At 42.2% G+C, this 23,477-nt stretch overlaps 1 protein-coding gene across 7 annotated transcripts in view; it reads right to left on the bottom strand.

The window, feature by feature from the left end:
* Nucleotides 1-23,477, bottom strand: part of CDK14 (cyclin dependent kinase 14) — a 549,017-nt gene that overhangs the window by 345,020 nt on the left and 180,520 nt on the right. For 6 of the 7 annotated variants that reach the window (XM_030550522.1, XM_030550528.1, XM_030550523.1 and 3 more), the window contains one exon: nt 15,425-15,519. The exons of the other annotated variant lie outside the window; for it this stretch is intronic. In XM_030550522.1, coding sequence (XP_030406382.1) covers nt 15,425-15,519 — 95 coding nt within the window. The remainder of the gene's footprint in view (nt 1-15,424; nt 15,520-23,477) is intronic. 7 annotated transcript variants of the gene reach the window in all.

The raw sequence follows: 23,477 nt of genomic DNA, 5'->3' as shown, positions 1-23,477 counted from the left end.
GTGGACTGCGCTGCTGGTGCCAGAGAGAGAGCCGCTTCCATGAGGAGGGCGCGGAGACGTTGGTCTCTCTCCTTTTTAGTGCACGGCTTAAAGGCCTTACAAATGCGGCACTTGTCACTAATGTGCGATTCCCCCAGGCACTTCAGGCACGCGTCGTGGGGGTCGCTTGTAGGCATCGGCTTCTTGCAAGTCGAGCACTGTTTAAACCCTGGCGAGCCAGGCATGGGCCCAGTGCCGGGGAGGGCAACAGCCCACCCACAGGCAACGTTCAATAACTATTTACAAAAACTTAACTAACTACAACTATACTGAAAAGGTAACTAACTGAGAAAAAAAGTTTTAGAAGCTAAACGACGAGGAGAGCTAGGGACGTGGAGGTCAGCGAACCGCACTCCACAGTTCCAGCGACCGACACGGCGGTAAGAAGGAACTGAGGAGCGGGCGGGCCGGCAGGGGTATATATCTGGTGTCATGGTGGCGCCACTCTAGGGGGTGACCTGCCGGCCCACTGGAGTTGCTAGGGTAAAAAGTTTCTGGCAGACGTGCACGCGCAGCGCGCACACCTAACTGGAATGAATATGAGCAAGCACTCGAAGAAGAACCCCTAGATGTTTAACCTGGCCTTTGCTGCTGCCAACTTCACCTGGCAGAAAGGATACAAAGGTACCTGATCAACATGGTGAACATTCCAAATACTAAAATGAAGCTAAAAGGAACAAGCCATGAAAAGTGAGTTGAAGATGGGTAAATTACGTTGCTGCAAGTAAAGTAGACACTGGGGAGCATGTCATCGTGATGCAGAATATTATGTTGGTAAAGTGTGTAGATGCGGATCAAAGCTGAGGGTGTGGTTAGCTGGGAAGAGTGACAGGATAGACACGGCATGCCCTGCAGGCTGCCAAAGCCCACAGGAATTGCAACAACACACACATAAAAGAGCCAGAGAAAACCTACAAGAGAAACAGCTAAGAAAGCAGCCTGGGCGAGAAAAGGAGGATGTGAATTCAGCAGATGCACGAGGAAAAAAATGAGCTCAAAAATAGGAAGAGCAAGTAACTCCAACAATCACCACAAAATTGAAAAGCAGACTGAATTATCCGTGTGCATAGGGAAGATGATGTATTGAGTGCCACAGTCCCCAGAACATATGAAAAAATAACCATAGCCAGCTCGTTGTTCACAAAGGGTACTGGGATATAGTGAGACACAAACAAATATAGACAATGGATAAGCCATGTTGCCTGTATAAGCCAGGGCTGGCCAAACCGTGGCTCACGATCCACATGCGGCTCTTTTATAGTTCAAGTACAGCTTGATGAGCCCCCCCATGCTGCCCCATTCTCCATCTACCAGATCAGGGGGGAGCTCAGGGCTTCTCCCCTGCAGCAAGGGGTTGGGGCTAGGGGCTTCTGCCTGAGACAACTGGTGCCCGCTGAGAGGGGGTGTGGCAGAATTTAAAGGTCCAGCCCCCCCCAAGCTTGAGTCACACCCTCCTCTTATCCTCAGCAGCTCCTCCCTGCAGCTGCCAGCCATTTGCTGCTACTTCTCCCCAGAGCCACAGCTCCCAGCTTGCTGGCTCCAGCAGCTGCGGTGCAGGGAGGGGGCCTGGCAGCACCAGGTGTCAAACGTCTGGAAAAATCAGGGGGCAGATGTGACCCCACTTGCCACCCCTCACATTGCCTCTGGTTTCTGCCCAGTGGTGAGAGGGAGTCTCAGGGTTTCAGCTTCTTGGGGCGTGCCTGCCTGGGCACAGCTCTCGAACTTCTGAAGATTAATGTATGCAGCTCAGAGGGTCAGTAAGTTTGACCGCCCCTGGTATAGGCGTCCCTCATTGTCATAAGACCTTAAAACCACTTGGAAATTGCAGCTCTGCAGAAGAAGATGGCTGGCCTGTCTGAGTGGTATTTCACACAGACATACACTTCGAATTCGCCACCTGCTCCCAGCTGATTCCCAGGTGAAGATTGACCTATTAAGACCTAAAATGGCCTGGCTACCCAAGAGATTGCTATGAGGAGGGAGGCAGATACTGAGGCAGTTGTGATCAGCTGTGGACTTCAAGCTATCAATAAGGAACAACATTCTCTGCAAAGGTCCTTGACTCTAGAACTTAGTCCCCTTATCCTGAGCTCAGATCTATTAATCTTAATGACATTCTACAAGGCCTATTTATTCTCCAAGGTTTTCCCTCACACAGTTAAGGATGCTGTACACCACAAATGGATTTAGGACAGATTTGCCCCATTTTGGTTTAGGAGAAGAAATTTTATGATGAGCATGTTGGGGAGGATTTTGTGGACTGATCTGATAGAGTTCTATGTTTTTATAATATTTTATGTGTACAAGGAGGTATAGACCGATGTGCTTTTAGTAAAGTGAATTAAATAGTAGCAACAAGCAAGGGCAAGTATCGAGGACAGATACACAGAAGCCACAGGCGTACCAGTGGGATTCTTCACAAAGCACATCCAGAGATGTGTGGCAGGACAACAAACTGCAGATGCAAATCATGTTGCTCTGAGTCTTGGTTTTGAATCCCTCACCTAGTACATGAAGGGTGACAGAACAGCAGAGGAGGAAAACCCACAGCAGTCACAAGTATGCCAACAGAGAGAGCCAAGTAAGGCTACTCCTCCCCAAGTCCTCTCTAGGCATTTTCTGCAGAATAGGTAGCATACCTAACCTTCTACCTTTCAAGGGGCTTGACTGGGACACTTTTATATCCACTGCTCCTGGGTCATTTATAGCTCTGCAGTGTTGCACCAGAGTGCTTGTTACTGGTCTAGTAAGATCCCATTTACCCATCCCAACAAATTGTGTATCTACCTCACGGTGGAGAAAAGTCAATAGTAGCAAGAACAGAGCCACATTTTCAAAGATGGCCTCTTCTAAAATTTCCATGTATGTAGTTTACAGAAGGAAGATATCAGAGAAAGCATTTGTTATGCTAACCTGTATTTTCAGTCAAATACAATCAAACAGTAATATTTTCAAAAAGTACCTAGGCTTCTTCAGTGGCTTAAGTCCAACTGACAGTAAATGGGCCTTAAGCACTTGTGAAAATTTTATCCATAGTCCTTACGTTGCATCTAATACTAACTGAACTAAGTAGAAGTTAAGGAAATGCAAAGTGTACTTGAACACTAAAGAAAACTCAGGGAAGGAATCAGGAGAAGATAAAACAGACAAGATGGTGAAAGTGAACTTGCCTGCAGAATCCAGTTTAATTGTACTGATCCTTGCTTTCTTCAGCCAAAAAACACAACACAACGCACCTTTTCTGTTTTCAGTAAATTTAGTCTAGCTGATTAGAAGCAAAACTGAAAATGTTCACAACATTAGTCACACAGAAATGAGATGACACCTGCATCATTCTTCTGTGGTATTATCAGCAGATCTATCACAGGTTGTTTTTAGCAACATTCAACTCAGAGTGCGATTCTAGATTCCAGCCAACATGTCAGGGTAAGCAGGATTTCAGACAGGACTTTATACAGCAAACAATAAGTTAGTTACTAGTAGAGACAAAAAGTAAGTGGTGAATGTGCAGGACAAGAATCTCCAGCTCTGAGTGTGAAGACTAACATATGAACTCAGCAAAATATATTGACCTATTTGAGCAAAGGCCAGTTGAGCAACAAATGGTTGTTCTGCTATTTCTGCAGAAAATAACTGCCCTCCCAAGCAAGTAGGTACGTCAACCAGTTTAATAGCAAGCTAGCTTGTGTCTGTCTCTCTCCTCTGTTCCTAAAAAAATACCTTACAGGCCTCACAATCCTTTGTAGCCTTGGATCAACAGTACTTAGTTAAGGAAGGAGATATCAGTCATCCAGACTAGCCCGTAACCTAATTTTGCTGAGTTACTGCCCTATCTCTGCACAGTGAAGTAATGTGTTTTAGCAGGAAGGCAAGGTTTGGCCCCACTGGCCTGCTGTAAATTCCATGTTACAAATATGGGCACAGTTTTCCCTAGCTGCTGATTTAGAATGCATGCTACACAAATTTTAGCGAAGGGGTGGTATTAGCTAACTTTGGCTCTTATACAGTATGTAGATTTTGCAGATTGTGAGCTTGGTCTTTGCTTTTATTATTATTATTATTAAATTCCCCTCACCATTTTAGAATCAGGACAAGAATTTAAAGGGGGAAAAGGAGGTAATTTTAACAAGCAACATTGGGAAACTTGTAAAGTGTAAAATACGCTAGAGGCAAAAGTTGGGAAAAAAATTTGAGTAAAACTAGGCTCTTAAGCCCATATTTAACAAAATAACTGACCTGATTTTCAGTTAACTTCCAGCAACTCCCACTGAAGTTTATAGGTGAGGGTCAGGGAGCTACTAAGTGCACTGCTCTTCATGAATCCGAAACTTATACTAAATATCAAAATTAACAAAGGGCTTTACCTCTGGAAAGGCAAAACATGACAACTAAGGAACTCAAAAAGCCAAACAAACCACACTGCTTCAGTCACTCTCTTAACACAGGGTCACAAGCTACTAAATTCACAACAATCTGAGCAAATTTTCTCCATATAAGGAGGAGGAATTTGTTGCAGAATGCTGCATTTCTTAAAAAATTTCTAAAGTTGACTGTTAAATCAGAGCTGCAACAGGCTGGAAAACTTGAAGTAGTCTCAGAAATCTTATGTTGGGCTCCTCTTTTGTCAGTGTTAATAATGGCATCCCAGCCAGTCCATGCAGGGTCAGAAAACTAATTTGTAATCAAAGTCTCAAGCTTTTGGGAGGTGCATATTGATAACTTAGAATGCAATGTGTCTTCAGAGTTCAAGCAGTTTTTGTTTTTAAAGTTTGTGGTTCCACAATGTATTTAGTGTATTTAATATATTAACACATGATGCAATAATGCACTTCTTGTATTTTGCTCCATTTCTGAAAAAAAACGGAAGAAAAATTGACCTGGATTATTGCCCCCAGGTGCTGCACTGAAGAACAGAGGCAGTCATTTCATGTAAGCCACAATTCTGCAATGGGCTCCATGTAGGTGGGCCCTGTGCCCCTCAATGGAGCCTCAATAAAAGCAGCAGTGCTCCTCATGGGCGCAGGGTCCACTCACACAGAGCTCATTACAGGATAGGGACCATAGAAAGGATAGATATTAGAATGATTTACAGTGGAAAGGTGAGGAGGGCGCAAAGACACTGGACCCTAAGGGTGGGGGCTGTGCAAAGTCTTATGAATGACTGAGAATCTGAAGGGTGGAGTCCATCCAATGAAAGGGGATCCCAAGAGAACCTGTAGCTCATTGAAAGAAAACTGACTGGGCCTGTGGAATTCTTATTGTGACAAAAAAGACTCAAGGATGCCAGTAGTTGGATTGGAGGGGAGCAAAGAGGTTTGGGACTTTCCTAAAGACAGCAAAAGAGGCAGGTGAGAACACCCCACTTGGGAGGTTTTTCAAAAGGTAGTGGGGGGACAAAATGCAGTTGGTTTCAAAATAAAAATGCTTATATTGACAGAGGACTCGAAAAGTGGGGAAAATTTTATATTTTTTAAAACATGAAAGAACTGGTGGGGGAAGGATCAAGAAGCAAGCAACAAAAAGAAAATGAAAACAGCATGGAGAGTAGAGATACAAAAAATTGCATGACTTTTTTGTTTACAGCTAAGCAGCACTCACTCTCCTCAAGAGAGCAATCTGAAAATTCAGTGTGAGAAGCAATATACATGAATATACTGTCACACCTATAGGCTTTGTTCCCATTTTAATTACAATTGGCATTTCTGAGCCTTTTGCTGTAGACGTCTTTGCTGAAAATGCTGTGGAGCTGTAACACTGGCAGTATGGGAGCACAACGGAAAACAAATACAACCTGCAATATTAGATTGGGTCTTACTGATGGACTTAAAGTATAATCTTCACCAATTTTTTTAAGAGTCAATTGACACAGTGTACATTATTTCCCAAATCATTTTCAGCATTAGCACTTTAACTCAAAATCTGTCCCAGTCAAGATGAGATGTTAAAACAGCACAATGTGACCTTAAACGCAAAGAAAAGAGTGTTTTAACATTTGTAAAGTCATACATGCCTGTAAGGTAAGGGCTAACTGAGCTAATGACTTGTGGGGTAGGAAGGAAGGGCAATGGTAATGTAGCTATAACTCCATGTTCCTCCTAAACCTTCTCTACTTTGCCTATCTTATGTTATTGATAACACTGTCATTCTCCCTGTGCCCAGGCCCCATAACCTGGGAGTCATCTTTCACTCCTCTCTCTCCTTTTCACACAGACACCTTTTCTTAATGTTTGCCACTAGGGTGACCAGAAGAGATTAAGAAAATATCGGGACACATGGGGGTGGGGCGGGTCCACCGGCAGAAGAAAAAGGGGGAAAAAAAGCCAAGTGCTGCCGGTGGAGCAAAATATTGGGACAAATTGGGACACGGGACAACCACCCAGATATCGTGACCGTCTCGATTTTATCAGGATGTCTGGTCACCCTATTTGCCACCCACACCACAAAATGCAGGGGCTGCTCATGTGTGTAACATTATGTATGTATGTAATTTTTCCAATATCAGGTCTTAGAAAAGTGCATTGCAGAAAGAACTGTCTCTTCCTATTTGCTGTGTAGTCCTTGGCACAGTATTGGATGCTGGAATAATACACTTTAGAAAGCATTTGAGCCAACCGCGCAATGTCAAATACAAAATTTACCAGAGAAACATGATCTGCATTAGTTTGCTTCACACTAGAATCTCAGCTTCAGGTTTGTAAAACTCAACTAAATTTATTTCCAAGCGTGGTTAAACTGTCTTGCCCCCACCCCCTCCCTTTTTTCTTTTTTTTTTTTTCTTTTTTTTTTTTTTTAAAGAACATAAGAATGGCCCTACAGGGTCAGACCAATAGTCCATCTAGCCCAGTCTCCTATCTTCCAACAATGGCTGGTGCCAGATGCTTCAGAGAAATGAACAGAACTGGCAATTTACCAAGTGATCCATTCTCCTATCGTCCAGTCTCAGCTTCTAGCAGTCAGAGGTTTAGGGACGCTCAGAGCACGGGGTTGCCTTCCTGACCATCTTGGCTAATGGCCACTGATAGATAAGTTCACAGAGGATAGGTCCAACGCTTTTTTTTAACCAAGTTATACTTTTGGCCTTCACAAAATCCACTGTCAACAAGTCTGACAGGTTGACTGTGTGTTGTGTGAAAAAGTACTTCCTTATGTTTGTTTTAAACATCCCTGACACGTGTTTGTCTAACCTGCTCTTAAAAATCTCTAATGGCAAAGATTCCACAACCTCCCTAGGCAATTTATTCCAATGCTTAACCAGCCTGACAGGAAGTTTTTCCTAATGTCCAACCTAAACTGCCATTGCTACAATTCAAGCCCATTGCTTCTTGTCTTATCTTCAGAGGTCACTTTACCTCTCGCTTCTTTTAACAACCTTTTACATACTTGAAAACTATTATGTCCCCTCTCAGTCTTCTCTTTTCCAGACTAAACAAACCCAATTTTTCTAGGTCATGTTTTCTAGACCTTTAATCAGTTTTGTTGCCCTTCTCTGGACTTTCTTCAGTTTGTCCTGAAATGTATCTTCCCTGAAATGTGGCACCCAGAACTGAACACAATAGTCCAGTTGAGGACTAATCAGCGCAGAATAGAGTGAAAGAATTAATTCTTGTGTTTTGCTTACAATATGCCTGCTAATACACTCCAGAATGATGTTTGTTTTTTTGCAACAGTGTTACACTGTTAACTCATATTAGCTTGTGATCTACTATGTCCGTTTCTGCAATCTTCCTGGCTAGGCAGTCTTTGCCCATTTTGTATGCATGTAACTGATTATTCCTTCCTAAGCAGAGTACATTGCATTTATCTTTATTGAATTTCATCCTACTTACTTCAGCCTGTTTCTCCAGTTTGTCCAGATCGCTTTGAATTTTAAACCTATCCTCCAAAGCACTTGCAACTCCTCCCAGTTTGGTATCGTCCACAAACTTTGCAAGTGTACCCTATGTCATTATCTAAGTCACTGCTGAAGATACAGTATTGTTGGGATTATGTTTACCAGTGTGCATTACTTTGCATTTATCAACATTGAATTTCATTTGTCATTTTATTCCTTGGTCACCCAGTTTTGTGAGATCCCTTTGTAACTCTTTGCAGTCTACTTTGAACTTAACTATTTTGAGTAATTTTGTATCGTCTACAGACTGTGCCACCTCACCGTTTACTCCTTTTTCCAGATCATTTATGAATATGTTAACCACCACTGGTCCCAGTACAGATCCTTGGGGGATTCTGTTATTTATCTTTTTCCATTGCGAATGCCAACCATTTATATCTACTTTTGTTTCCTGTCTTTTAAACAGTTATTGATCCATGAGAGGACCTTCCCTCTTATCCCATGACTGCTTACTTTGCTTAAGAACCTATAATAAGCAACCTTGTCAAAGGCCTTCTGAAAGTCCAAATATACGATATCTACTGGATCACCCTTTCACCCTTGTCTACATGTTTGTTGACCCCCTCAGTGAATACTAATAGACTGATGAAGAATGATTTCCCATTACAAAAGCCATGTTGACTCTTCAACATACTATGTTCATCTACCTTTCTGATAAATCTGTTCTTTATCATAGTTTCAACCAGTTTGCCTGGTACTGAAGTTAAGTTTACTGGCCTGTAATGCCAGGATTGCCTCTGGAGCCCTTTTTAAAAATCAGCATCACATTGGTTATCCACCAGTTATTTGGTACAGAGGCTGATTTAAGCTGAAGGTTACATACCACAATTAATGTTCTGAAATTTCATAGCTGAGTTCCTTCAGATTTCCTTTGTGAATACTATCTTGTCCTCATGATCGATTACTACTTAATTTATCAATTTGTTCCAAAACCTCTGTTATTGATGCCTCAATCTGGGACAGCGCCTCAGATATGTCCCCTGAAAAGAACGGCTTAGATGTGAGAAATGCCTTCACATCCTTTGCAGTGAAGACCAATGCATAGAATTCGTTTAGCATGTCCACAATGACCGTGTCTCCCTTGGATGCTCCTTTAGCACCTTGATCATAAAGTGGCCCCACTGATTGTTTAGCAGTCTTCCCACTTCTGATGGACTTAGAAACTCTGGCAAGTCAAGTGTAAAAGTATAATGAGGACGGCCAAAAAAAAATTTCCAGAGCAACTAGCAAGAGACTTACAAAATATATATTTTTTGCTATTAATTTTTATCTTCCTCATTAGGAATTGACTCCCAATTTTTAAAGGATGTCTTTTTGCCCCTAATTGCCTCTTTCACTCAGTTTAGCTATGGTGGTTTTTTGGCTTTTTTTATCCTCTTATTTTTTTTAATTTAGGGTATACATATAGTGTGAGCCTCTATTATGGTGTTTTTTAAAAGTTGCCATGCAGCTTGCAGAAATTTCACTTTTGACAATTTATTTTAATTTCTGTTTAACTAGCCCCCTCATTTTTTGTGTACTTCCCCTTGTTGAAGTTAAATGCTAGTGTAGTGGGTTTCTTTGGCATTTTCCTCCCATTTTCCAATGATGTTATTGATCCATGAGAGGCACAATTCAGAATACTCATCATTTTCCAATGCTGTTATATTTAAATTACACAGGGGTTGGCAACCTTTCAGAAGTGGTGTGCCAAGTCTTCATTTATTCATTCTAATTTAAGGTTTCGCATGCCAGTGATACATTTTAATGTCTTTAAAAGGTCTCTTTCTATAAGTCTATAATATATAACTAAACTATTGTTGTATGTAAAGTAAATAAGGTTTTTAAAATGTTTAAGAAGCTTCATTTAAAATTAAATTAAAATGCAGAGCCCCCCAGACTGGTGGCCAGGACCCGGGCAGTGTGAGTGCCACTGAAAATCAGCTCGTGTGCTGACTTTGACATCCGTGCCATAGGTTGCCTACCCCTGAATTACACTATGGTCACTATTACTGAGTGGTTCAGCTATATTCACCTCTGGGACTTGACCTTGTGCTCCACTTATGACTAAATCAAGAATTTCTTCTCCCCTCGTGGATTTCACGACTAGCTGTTTCAAGAAACAGTCATTAATGTGTCTAGAAATTTTCTCTCTCCATCTCAGCCTGAGGTGACATGTTCTCAGGCAATCTGGGTACAACTGAAATCCCCATTATTGTTGGGTTTTCTGGTTTTGTACTCTCTCTGATCTCCCTGAGCATCCACAGTCAAGGTCACCATCCCGATCAGGTAGTCGATACTATATTCCTATTATACTATTATGATTCAAGCACAGAGATTCTATTGTACAGTTTGATTCGAGGCTTTTACTATATTTGACTGTATGCTTTCTTTCATATATAGTGGCACTCTCTCTACAGCACAATATACTCTGTCATTCCATAGATTTTGTACCCTGGTATTACTGTGTCCCATTGATCATCATCTTTCAACCATTTTTCTGTGATGCCAATTAAATTAATATCCTCCTTTAACACCAGCCACTCAAGTTTCAGTCTCTTGAACCAGATGTGCGCCATTAGTCTTTGGGTAACCAAAAACCTGACAAACTGGGTCAGAGCAATGGCCCATCTAGCCCAGTATCTTGTGTCAAACAGTGACCAGTATCAGAGCTTCAGGGAGAGTGCACAGAACACAGGAGTTGAAGTGATCCTCCCATCTTCCCCTCCAGATTTCTGGCAGTCGGAGGTAAAGGGTTGCCACAAGCTTGGGGTTGTATCCTTGACCATCTTGGCTAACAGCTAGGACCCTACCAAATTCACAGCTCTCCTTGGTCAATTTCACAGCCACGGGGTCTTAAAATTAGTCAGTTTCATTATTTCAGATGTTTATATCTGAAATTTCATGGTGCAGTAACCGTGGAGGCCCTGATCCAAAAGAGGCTTGTGGGGAGGGGGTCCTAAAGCTCTTGTAGGGGCATTGCAGGATCGCCATACTCACTTCTGTGCTGGAGCAGATTCCCGGAGGTGGAGGTAGGTCCAATCTCCCCAGTGCTGCTTGGAGTGCCACAGCCAGGGGCTCCTAGCTGCCGGTCAGGGCCAGTGGTGGATTAACACATAGGCCCATGGGGCCCATGCCCAGGGGCCTCGGCCAGTTTGAAAAATGGTGCCCCAGCCATGGCAGGAGCCACAGGGTGGAAGTCCTGAGCCGTGAGACTGGGCAGGAGCTCCAGGGGCTGGAGCTGCAGGGGGTGGCAGCCCCAGCCCAGGTCCCTGAGCCCAGGCAGGAGCTGCAGGGGGGTGGAAGCCCCTAGTCCCGGCTGGAGTCCAGGCACCCCAACACCAACAGAAGTCACCGGGGGCGGAGGGAGGGGAAAGGAAGGGGGCAGCAGCCCCAAGCTCGAATGCCCAGAGTCCGGGCAAGAGCTGTAGGGGGTGGAAGCCCCGAGCCCTAGCAGGAGCCTGGGCAGCCCCCAGCCCTGGCAGGACTCGTGGGGCAGGGGGCAGGCAGCAGCCCAGGCAGAAGCCACGTAGGTGAGGGAGCCGCAGCCACCGCAGGAGCCGTGTGTGGGAACAGGCGGAAGCCTCGGAACTAGCAAGCCCCAAACTCCGGCAAGAGCCATGGGGGAAGCAGTGCAGAGCATACACTCACTTCTGTGCTGCCTGTGGGGGAGGGTCTTATCTTTTCCCTGCACAGCTGTTATGAGGAGAGAGAAGTCCTGTCCCATCCTAGCCCGGCTGATATGGGGGAGATCAGATTTCACAGGGCAGGCCTTATTTCATGGTCTGTGACATGTTTTTCACGGCCGTGAAATTGGTAGGGCCCTACTGATCGTCATTGATGGACCTATCCTCCATGAACTTATCTAGCCCTTTTTCTTGAACTGGAGCTTTAAAAAGTTCATCTCTCAAATAGGCATGAACAGATTCACTTTACACCCCATAGAGTAAATTTAAATTGGCACTGGGACAGGATCCCCAACACCTTCTATGTGAATGTGTGAAACACTGCAACGTGATACACAGATGAAAGAGCAAGCAGGCTTCTGTTCTAATGGAAAAACACTGGATTTTGAAATGAAACAACAGATGGGAAGCTGATTCTTCACAGATTTTAAAAGGTCCATGAGCTACAGCACTGCTTTTTTTAAACCATGGAATGGAACAAACTTGAATTAGGGGTGTGTAAGTGGGATGTTCATACATCACAAAGTCAATTTGTTGTTCAAGTTACCAAGCACCAAGTTACCGGAGCAGGAATCAGTATGGATTGTCCTCTAGCAAGAGACTAGAACTGGAACAAAGAAAAGCACAAACAAGTTTGTTTACATTTGCAAGAGATAATGCTGCCCGCTTGTTTACAATGTCACCTGAAAGTGAGAATAGGCATTCGCATGACACTGTCGTAGCCAGCGTCGCAAGATATTTACATGCCAGATGCACTAAAGATTCATATGTCCCTTCCTGTTTCAACTACCATTTCAGGGGACATGAGTCCATGCTGATGACAGGTTCTGCTCGATAACAATCCAAAGCACTGAAGACTGACGCATGTTCACTTTCATCATCTGAGTCAGATGCCACCAGCAGAAGGTTGCTTTTCTTTTCTTTTCTTTTGGTGGCTTCCACATCAGACTTCTGAAAGCACACTCCACATCTCGTCCCTCTCAGATTTTGGAACATACTTAAATCATTCTTAAATCTTGGGTTAAATACCTTGTACCTTCTTTGCATTTTGTCAAATCTGCAATGAAAGTGTTCTTAAAACAAACAACATGTGCTGGGTCATCATCCAAGATTGCTATAACATGAAATATATGCAGAATGCAGGTAAAACAGAGCAAGAGACATACAATTCTCCCCAAGGAGTTCAGTCAAAAATTTAATTAACACATTTTTTTAACATGCATCATCAGCATGGAAGCATGTCCTCTGGAATGATGGCCGAAGCACGAAGGGGCACACAAAATGTTTAGCATATCTGGCACATAAATACCTTGAAGTATGGGCAACAAAAGTGCCATGTGAATGCCTGTTCTCACTTTCTGGTGACACTGTAAACAAGCAGTCAGCATCATCTCCCATAAATGTAAACAGACTTGTTTGTCTTAGCAACTGGCTGAACAAGAAGTAGGACTGAGTGGACTTGCAGGATCTAAAGTTTTACATTATTTTGTTTTTGACTACAGTTACATAACAAAAAAAATCTACATCTGTAAGTTGCATTTTCATGATAAAGAGATTGCGCTACAGTACTTGTAATACGGTGAACTGAAAGATACTCTTTCTTTTATCATTTTTAAAGTGCAAATATTTGTAGCAAAAACAATATAAAGTGAGTACTGTACACTTTGTATTGTGTTGTAATTGAAATAAATATATTTGAAAATGTAGAAAAAAAAATCCAAAGTACTCTATTTCAATTGGTATTTTATTGTTTAACAGTGTGATTAAACTGCAATTAATTTTTTGAATTGCAATGATTTTTTTTTTTAGTTAATCATGTGAGTTAACTGCAATTAATTGAGAGCCCTATTATTAACAAGTTCAGTTTAAAATTCATTATTCGGATTCTGGAATTCAAATATATTACTAATTTGCTGTTGATTACAATGGAGAAGCCATGAAGATTTGTTAAAAGTTCAATACAGCCTCCATTAAAATCAATGAAGTATTTATAACAAATCTGCAGGTACACTCCATTAAAACAAATAGAATATTTCTAACCAATCTGAGTTTAGAAACACATTCACAGCTCATCACTGAATGAATCAGATTTTTGTAAATGAATTTTAGGTCAGCTATACGGATTTAAGGGAACATGTCCAGCAAATGTTTCTTTAGTTCAGAATAATTGGAAATCAATTTGTATGGTATAACTACAGCTAGACACTCATTTTAAAGCTATGATTTTACTGGGTATTTTGAGTGATAAGCCACAAGGCTGAAACTTATTCTATTTACTGAAAATATGTCTGGTATTTATTAAAGAGTGTAATTAAACAGTTAGTAATATAGAGTAACTAGACTTCCGAATACTTAATGCACTTTCTAATATTTAATGGATACAGCAAAATTTCTACTGCCTGATAGGGAAGAAAAAGCTGGGTCTCCTCTTCACGATTATGTCACAAGGAATATATTTGGTAAGTGCATACTTATTTTATGTTTAGAAATAATTCTATGGACTTTGCTACTCAAGCCAGTGAAAAGTTTTTGTTCCTGTTAGTCTAAAAGCTACCGAGAGATGACATCAGCCTCGTTTTGATTCTCTACAAAAAAATTTATCTATTCACTGCAAGATTAATTTTGCACTATTTGCAGTAGTGCATATTCCATTAAATTAGGCATACAATGTTAACATATCTGCTATCTTCTTCCTTTCAGTAGTCATTCTGTCATCTGAATTAAATGAAACTGAGGCTCGTCTCTGATGGGAAACACTGGGGCTTGGTTGCATGGAGTAGCAATGCTCACTGGCAGGGTGGATTTCTGAAGCACATCAGCCTGTTGCATGCTACACCGATCCATGAAGACCCCGTTGAAGTGATCTAAAAGTTACCTAGCATGAGTTAATTTAGCTATTTTAGTTGGTACATTTTAGAAATCACACCTTCAGTGCGCATTGCTGCTCTACATAGATAAGCCCAAAGTGTCCTTTCTCTAGGATACATTGGAAAAAGGTTCTTTTCAGAGATACACAAGGAGCTCGTTTATTAGTAGTATTATTAAAATTCATTTATACATACTACTGTAAATTAATGCACTACTTCAGGGTAAGGTATGATCCCTGACAAAACATGAACTAGAATAAACAACAATGAATGTGGTTATAGTTGTTGAATTCAAAGGCTTTTAGCATTATTCACAATCAAAGCAAATTTACTGTCCCAAAAGGATTCTTCTCCTCAGCTATTGCTTTAAATACCATGCACTAGTTTATATTTAAAAAAATAGGTAAATATTACCTCGATTTTTGAGGGTGGGTTTCTATATCTGCTTTTGTGAATGAACTGACAGCAGTGCAAAATTATGTTAGGACACCTTAAGCTCTCTCAGCCCAAAAAAAATATAGAAGAACAAGAAAAAATTAAACTACAATATTTGTTTACCATTGTTCTAAGCAACTCAGAAGACATCAAATTAGATGGAAGGTTTTCTAAATGTTCCTAACTAACAAGCTGAAATACTTGGAAAGATTGATTTTTCATGTGTATATTGAGAAAATACTGAAGGAGTAACCCATTGACTGATAAAGTGTACAAGATTCTGAGATCCTATTTAAGAAAGAAACAATGCAGAGCTATATTAAAATGTCCTGGCACAGAGGCACTATAATATCTGATGTTACAATCCTTCACTCAGATCAGTGCAAGATGAGCTGTACGCTAGCACTGAAGTCAATGGCATTGCACATGAATGCATTGATTCTGCATCCAATTGCAGGATCATGACCCATGTTTATAAAATATTTGCCAACCCTTTCCCCATATTTAATAATAATAAACCCACTTACTTGCTTTTCCCTTTGTACACTGTGGCATATGATCCTTCCCCTAGTTTTTCCAGTTTTTCGTAAGAGTCTGCTTTTCCAAACTTGGGGCTTGTAGGCTAAATAAAAATAAAGGATGGAACTTTCAGCATTAACACCAAAATTAACTGCTTTGATTCAACCAAGAAAGACTAAATGACATTACTGAAACGGATGGGATTATATCTGAATTTTTTTAATATTGGCTGCAAGAATCCAGCAGAGCTAATATAGAATGTTTGATAGGCTGATCAAATAAACATCATTCAACACTCCAGACTGTGGTTACCTATTTCAACCATATTCTTGTATCAGTGGAGCCATCAAAAGGATTTTGCTCTCAGTCACAAGAGCTTTGTGTTTCACTTTTGTCATACAAAACTTTAAATGCGGAGGTGGATCATTTCCAGCTAATTCAACCAATCTGTTTTAATAAATGTAATTCAAGATTCTAATCTGCTCTATAAAATAGGCAAGGTAATCACATAGGCCTGCTTAGATGAAAATGGCACTTAGGGCACTGGGCACCTCCCAGAAGAAATAAATATCTTATGGAATGGGCCCTCCAAGAGAGAATTTCACTTCTGAATTGATCCTAAAATTCTTTGGTTTGCATACACAGTCAAAGCATGCCTTTTAATGGCATGTGTATGCAGTATGGCTTTTTATAATCTTTATTCTTAATGACTGCTGTCTGAATTTCTATAACTGAATCAAGTTACAGTACTTTGTTCAGTGAAAAAGCAAAGGGTCAGATTTTCAGCTAGTGCAAACAAACATAGTCCCTCCACTGGCTTTAGCAACAGCTGGGAATCTAACCTAAGCTTTTACACAAACCTAACAAAACTGACAATAACTAGAGCTGTGAAGAGCAGAGGTTCATATTGCACCTTTAAAAATACACTAGAAAATGATTAATTTGAAAGTGCTGAAAATAAGGAAAATTATGCAGAGGGCTCTGTCTTGTAAAATTGCACCATTTATCTTCATTTTGTTAAACAGAGCCTACCCAGCAGAATACCAAACAATGTTTATCGCAATCTTCATTATTTCAGTACCATAGTCTATGAAAACAATAACATATATATCCTTTGTGTCTCTTTGTAGACATGCATCTCTGATACATATGTGGAAGCATGTATGTATATATATATAGTTATGGCATACATGAGGGTGTAATGTGGTATAAATATTTCTGGCCAAAGAAACCACTTTGTTTTTGCAGAAATTTTCAATTTCTGTTTCTGATTTTCAGTCCCAAATTCATTCTGGGTTCCTCCCTCCCCCTTCCTCTTGTATTTTATCAATGTAAAAAGGAGAAAAACACTGAGAGAGAAAGTGAGATTGTGTTTAAACTATTCTCCCCACACACACACCTTTTCCACTGCGGGAAGAGGAGAATAGGGAGGGAGGAAGGAAAACTAAAAACACTACATTTAAGGACCAAAAACCTAACTGAAATGAAAATGTAATTATTGGAAGGAGAAGGATCCATCAGACAAGGTTTGTCTGCTATCAGTTTGCTTTCCAGTGAGCCATTACCAACAGGCATGGGTGTGTATTTGTTTGCTAAGTCACTAGATTTCCATGTTGTTCAGATATGATGAAGCTGGTTTACTGTGTTATACTTTTCTTATATGTAGTTTGCCTATTTTCATGTTGAGATTTACTTGGTGTGTTGTTTTGAGATTTTTGGTTTTGGCTTGTTTTATAACACCGCCAGTTGCCATAACATAGAGGTCTTAAGAATCACTATTGCTTTAGGACTCAGATAGGTAATCTATTACCATAAAAATCAAATAATTATTCCCTCAATCACAGACTCACTTTCCCCTATTCCAGCTGTCAAAAATATTGGTTAAAATCATATCTATTTGATTCATTCCCCCCTTGGAAGCCTTCTGCATCCCCTCTGAGAGTAGGTGGAGGATGAGCAGAGCTTGCATTGGGCAGGACCAGTAAGATGGCCAGAGGAAGAGCTCACTACTGACTATGCAGGAGAGGTGCCTGTGTTGACTGCCTCTGCATGATGGGCACCTCTGCCACATGCATCAGCAGCTGTTATGCTACCGACTCCAGCTTCACAGAAGCAGGATGGGCCTTGTCTCCCTTACTGTGCAGTCACAACTCCCAGTTGGTCCAGTGCCTGGTTATGCTGAGAGAGAACAACCCTAAAGCAACAAGAAAACTACTCAGTCACCATCTGTCCAGACCCAGCAGAAAGACCTGGCAGCTCTTCTGCCCTTTGCAGACTGTGATGCCTCAGTACCCCAGGTTGGCCCTCTGATCTGGCCAAAAGGGTGTCCTTTTAGTCCCCCTGAAGTGGCACAAGGCTCTGCATCAGATCTTGGCCCTCTGATCTAGCTGGACCACTGGTGAGATAACTTGCTGATCCAGAACCCAATGTGATCCTTGCCACTTCCAAAGGTGGAACCAAAGTGTACATAGCCCTGGCAGTGTCGGACCCTACTGGGGTCCGCAATACAGTGTAGGATGATGTAGGCCAGGTGTTCAGGCACCTAAAGATGCATATTGGTGCTTAGTGGTATTTTCAAAAGCTGCTATCTGCATCTTTAGATACCTATATAATATATCTTTAAAAACTGGCCCTTTAAGTTGTTCTATTACTCCCTGTATTACTTTTAACAAGCACAAATTGCCAGAGACTGTTGCTATGATACTTTAGCATGAAACTTGCAAGCTAATCTGCAAGACATTTCAGAGACCACAAAAAGCTTTGAAAAGTGATATTGAGAATGCACACCGCAAGCACAATTAATCTTTGAAAAAATTCACCAATTGCTGATGCTAGCAGTTAATCATTTTAATTATTAAACATGAAAATAAAATGGACACTAATTTACATTTCACAATTTCACATGGTACCTTTCACTCATCTTGGAAAATACAGTACACCAGTCAGTTTAATTTTCTAGTTCTTATTTCAATAGCATTGTGTTGTAAAGGCTGCAGAGGTTGATCATCTAAAGAATCAAAACAACCTCTATTAATATTAAATTTTGTAAAATTTTGTTATAAATTATAAATTTGGAGTCTAAATCATCTGAAATGCCATGTAAACTCTGAAATCCCAAATGTTTATATTTAAATACTTTACTGCATACACAAAATTGGGAGTTTTTTCCCCTCATTTCAGTATATCCAGTTTCATATGTCTATTTCAGCAATACTTTAAAGAGCAAAATCCATACCTATAGATCTTTCTGTAATACAGGAAGGGCCACTCATTCCCATCTATTTAAAATTAGCCTTTGATTATTACAGAAAACACCCTCATTTTTAAAGTTAATAGTACTGTATATAAAAAAAATCTGAAGACCTTAAAACAGTTTATTCAATCCACAGCTTTCAAATGTTTAGAAATGATTTTTATTTTTTGTTCAAAACCATGTTTCTTTTGATAAATTAGCTGCCACGAAACAGAGACCGTGCAGATAAACTGAAAGCATTTTGGATGACGACAGAATATATGTGTGAAGGCTGATTTCAATCCCTCACAAGCATAAATTATAGTACTACAAAAACTCATGATGTTGATATGAGGGTTGAATTTAGCCTAAAGTCATTTTCCTGTTCACATTTAAAATTAAATAAAAAAATTATTACCAGGACCTATGGCTTAGGCATGTGATAATAAAAGTGGAGGTTTTAAAAGACATCTTTCATTATCCGGAAGATAAGTTTATCTAGGTGGCAGCCACTCAAGCCCCTGAATATGACACTTGATTTCTCTTTGGTCACTGATGTGCAGATGCCTTGTGGATATAGTTTTTTTAAGAGAAAAGCTTCCTTTTAAATATAAGCTTGACTCATAGGGGGAAAAAACAGTTACTAACCTTGCTGCTGTTCTTCAAGATATGTTGGATCAGGTCCATTCCATGGTAGGTGCATGCGTGCCACATGCACAGTTGCTGGAGATTTTTCCCTCAGTGGTATCCCTAGGATTGGCTCTAGTGCCCTCTTGAGTGCCACACATATGTTCCTTCTTGCCGGCAACTCCAACAGAGGGGTAAGAACGGTGGGTCATGGAATGGACATAAGCAAAACATCTCAAAAAACAAGTTACAAAAGGTAGGTAACCATTTTTTCTTTTTAGAGTGCTTGCTAATGTCCATTCCATGCTAGGTGACTCAAAACCAGTACTCCAGGAGATGGGCTCAGAGTTCATGGACATGCTGAACTGCAACACCGCTTTCCCAAAACTGGCATCATAATTGGCCTGCTAGGCATAGTATGATGTGAATGTATGAATCAATGACCATGTTGCAGCTCTGTAGATGTCCTAGATTGGTATTTGTGTGAGGAACGCTTCTGACGAAGCCTGGGGTCTCATGGAATAAGTGGTGAAGATGGCCGGAAGTAGAACTTTCACCTGCTCATAGCAAGTCCAGATACATGCAGTTATCCAGGATGGGATTCTTTGGGATGACAGAGGCAGCCCTCTCATCCTTTCTGCTACTGCTACAAAGAGTTGCATAGACTTGTGGAAGGGCTTAGTATTCTCAATATAGAAGGCAAGGGCCTGCCTAACATCCAACGTATGGAACTGACATTCCTCAGTGGTCTTGTGAGGTTTTTGAAAGAAGATAGGAAGAAAAAAAGTGCTGGTTGTTGTGGAATTGTGAGACCACTTTTGGTAGGAAGGCTGGAGGGGAATGCAGCTGGATTTTGTCCTTGAAGAACACTGTATAAAGGGGTTTTAATATTTAATAATTGGAGATATACTTATCTCCTAGAACTGGAAGGGATTTTGAAAGGTCATCAAGTCCAGCCTCCTGCCTTCACTAGCAGGACCAAGTACTGATTTTTGCCCCAGATCCCGAAGTGGCCCCCTCAAGGACTGAACTCACAAACCTGGGTTTGGCAGGCCTATGCTCAAACCACTGAGCTATCCTCCCCCCCCCCCCGATGTCTGGGCTTTGATCTCAGAGACCCTTCTGGCTGAGGTGACAACCATCGGGAATGCGACCTTCCAAGAGAGAAGCATAGACTCATAGACTCATAGGTCAGAAGGGACCAATCTGATCATCTAGTCTGACCTCCTGCACAAGGCAGGCCACAGAACCCCACCCATCCAATTTTATAACAACCCCTATCCCAGGACCGAGTTATTGAAATCCTCAAAATTGGTTTGAAGACCTCAAGCTGCAGAGAAACCACCAGCAAGCGATCTGTGCCCCACGCTGCAGGGGAAGGCGAAAAACCAGTATGAGGCAAGATGCTAACAGCACAAAAGATGGTCCCATGAGCCTCGACAGCACCAGGTTTAAGCCCATGGTAGAACTGTGATAGAAAAGGCCTGCTAAGAATCAAAAGGCCTGCTAAGAATCAAAAGGCCTGCTAAGAATCAAAAGGCCTGCGTCTTGCTCTTGCTCTTTCTGCTTATAGCTAAAGGATGGGCCTAGCTAGAGGATGAGCCTAGGGATTTGAATGATGGACGGGACCAGGGAATCAAGGACGGGGCATGTATTTAATCTTACATTTAACCATGTTAGCTATTTACTAATTGGCCCGCTTGGCACAAAAGTGTATGCAGCTGCTTTCTCATGTATCCTCAAAAGATATTTGATGCCAGGGGTCAAGACATGTACCTTATCTTCCCTTCAAAATGATAAATGTATCCGCAACAGATGTGTCCTGTATCCCCCTCCCCAAAATAATCCATGTATTCTGTGTAACCTGTTATCTATAGGTCAGTAAAGTGACGTAAACTAAGTTGTTTGTTGCTGATTATAAAAGGGGCTCAGGTCGCCCATGTAAGGTGTGTTCTTCTCTGGCATTAGTCGGGAAGAAACACCCGCTCAGCTGAACGAAAATAAAGGTGTGGTACCCGTCTTCTTGTTCTCCGTGCCTCCTTGGTGTAATTAGGTAAGCTCCAGGGGGAAACGGGCCCTATTTGGCCAACAACTGGATCAGAAATCTGACAGTAGAGTCTTTCCAGGCCCTTGAAAAACCTGACCATCTTGTGAGAGAACACTGATCTGCACTGGAGGGTAGAAGGTTGAGATAGCTGCCAAGTGGACCTTAATAGAGGAGAGAGAGATATCTTGATGCTTTAGGTATAACAGATACTACCTAGCAAGACTTGCCAGACCTGTTCCAAGTAGGGCTGCTTTTCAGGGTTCAGCCATGCAACAATCATGCCATCAGGTGCAGAGATGTAAGGTTCGAATGAAGAAACCAACTATGGTCTTGTGAAATCAAGTCTGATAGGATGGGAGCATGAGTGGAGCTGCCACTGTAAGGTCCAGAAGCATACCAAACCAATGCTGACGAAACCACGTGGAGTTATCAGGATAACCTTCACTATGTCCCGTCTGATTTTTAGGAGGAACTTGTGCACCAAGAGGATCAGTAGGAAGACGTATAGTAGGCAGTCTGCCCATGAGAGGAGGAAGGCATCGAAGAGGGAGCCCCTGCTGTGCCCATTCAGCAAATAGAACTGATGGCATTTCCTGTTCTGTCCAGGGGCGAGCAGGTCCATCTGGGGAGCCCCCATTTCTGGAAGATGACACTGATGACCTCTGGATGAAGAGACCGCTCAGAGTGAGAGGGAAAGGACCTGCTGAGGCAATCCACCAGTGTGTTTTTCGGGCTCTGGGGAAATGTGATGCCTCGAGGTGAAGACATGCACCACCTTGCCTAAGACTTGGCAAGTCAAACATACTGCTCTGAGTTCCCTAACATTTATAAGCAGGGAACATTCTTCCTGGGACCAGAGGCCCTGAGATTGCTGAGGTGGGCTCCCTAATCCAGGTCTGATGCATCCAGAACTAAGGTTACCAATGGATGCAAAGGGTACTCTTTTCATTAAGGAACCTGGGTCTCTCCACCAAGTCAGCAAACTGAGGACTGGCAGCAGAATTGTGAGTATTGAGTCTAAGTTGTGTCTGCTCGGGGAATAGACAGACCCTAGCCACATTTGTAGGGGTCTGAGGCATAGCTTTGCATACTGCACCACATAGTTGCATGCTGCCATCTGACCCAAGAGTTTGAGGCAAACCCAAGTGGGTCGTTACCTTGGAGATCAGATCTGACATAGCTCAGAATCTGGCATCTGGTAAGTAGGCCATGGCATGGGTCAAGTCAAGCACTGCCCCCAAAGAACTCTATTCTCTGAACCAGGACCAAAGTTGACTTATACTCGTTTATCAACAGTCCCAGCACCTGAAAGGCCTGTACTGATGCTGTCCTGGACCTGAGCCTGCCAGTGGCCTTAGATCAGCCAGATGGCAAACTACAGGCAGACATGGACACCTCTACGTCTGAGGAAGGCTGCTACCACTGCCATACACTTAATGAAGAACCATGGGCTGCCGACAGGCCAAAGGGAAGTGCTGTGCATTGGTAGTGGTGTTGACCCACTACAAACCTCACTTCTGGAAGGAGCCACTATAACCAGGATGTCAATTAGGCTGTGTGCAGACTCCTTTAGATCCTCGACTTCCAGACCCAAGTTTGTGGTGACCCTTTTCAGGAGCTCTTGATGGGCCCTGAAGTCATCTGGCAGAGCAAGTTACTAGGGCCTGCGACTGCCTCATCTGGGGATGACGAGGAAGAAGCCTGCACTGGAGGAGGTGCTGCCTCCTCTTTCTCAACCTGCACCACATCCATTGGGGCCTCTTCTCAGACATCGGTACCAGAGTCAGGGTCCAGCACTGGATGCGAAGAAACAATGGCTCGTCTCTCAGACACCACCAAATATAAGCGGTGGGTAGGGGCATCCTGTACTGGGCAAAACTCCCATGGGTTCCAACACCGCCACTGCATTGGCCAGTGGCCTGGTGGCCATGCGCCAGACAAGGGGCAAGTACCGACGTCCAGTGCATAGGCTGGGCAGCGACATGACTTCAGTGGAAAGAAAGATTCCCCTTCAGACTCCAGATAGGATTCTTCTCTTCAAGACTATGGCAAGCACAGTACCCGCTTCCATCTCCAGGCAGAGCCAGGGAAACGGTAACCACTGACGGGCCGGAGATCACTGCATCAGGACCATGGAGGGTTTTCCCCTGAACAA

Source organism: Gopherus evgoodei, chromosome 2 (genome assembly GCF_007399415.2).
Source record: "Gopherus evgoodei ecotype Sinaloan lineage chromosome 2, rGopEvg1_v1.p, whole genome shotgun sequence".
NCBI lineage: Eukaryota > Metazoa > Chordata > Testudines > Testudinidae > Gopherus > Gopherus evgoodei.
The sequence above is the reverse complement of the archived record's forward strand: the minus strand, read 5'-3'. Positions and strand labels throughout refer to the sequence as shown.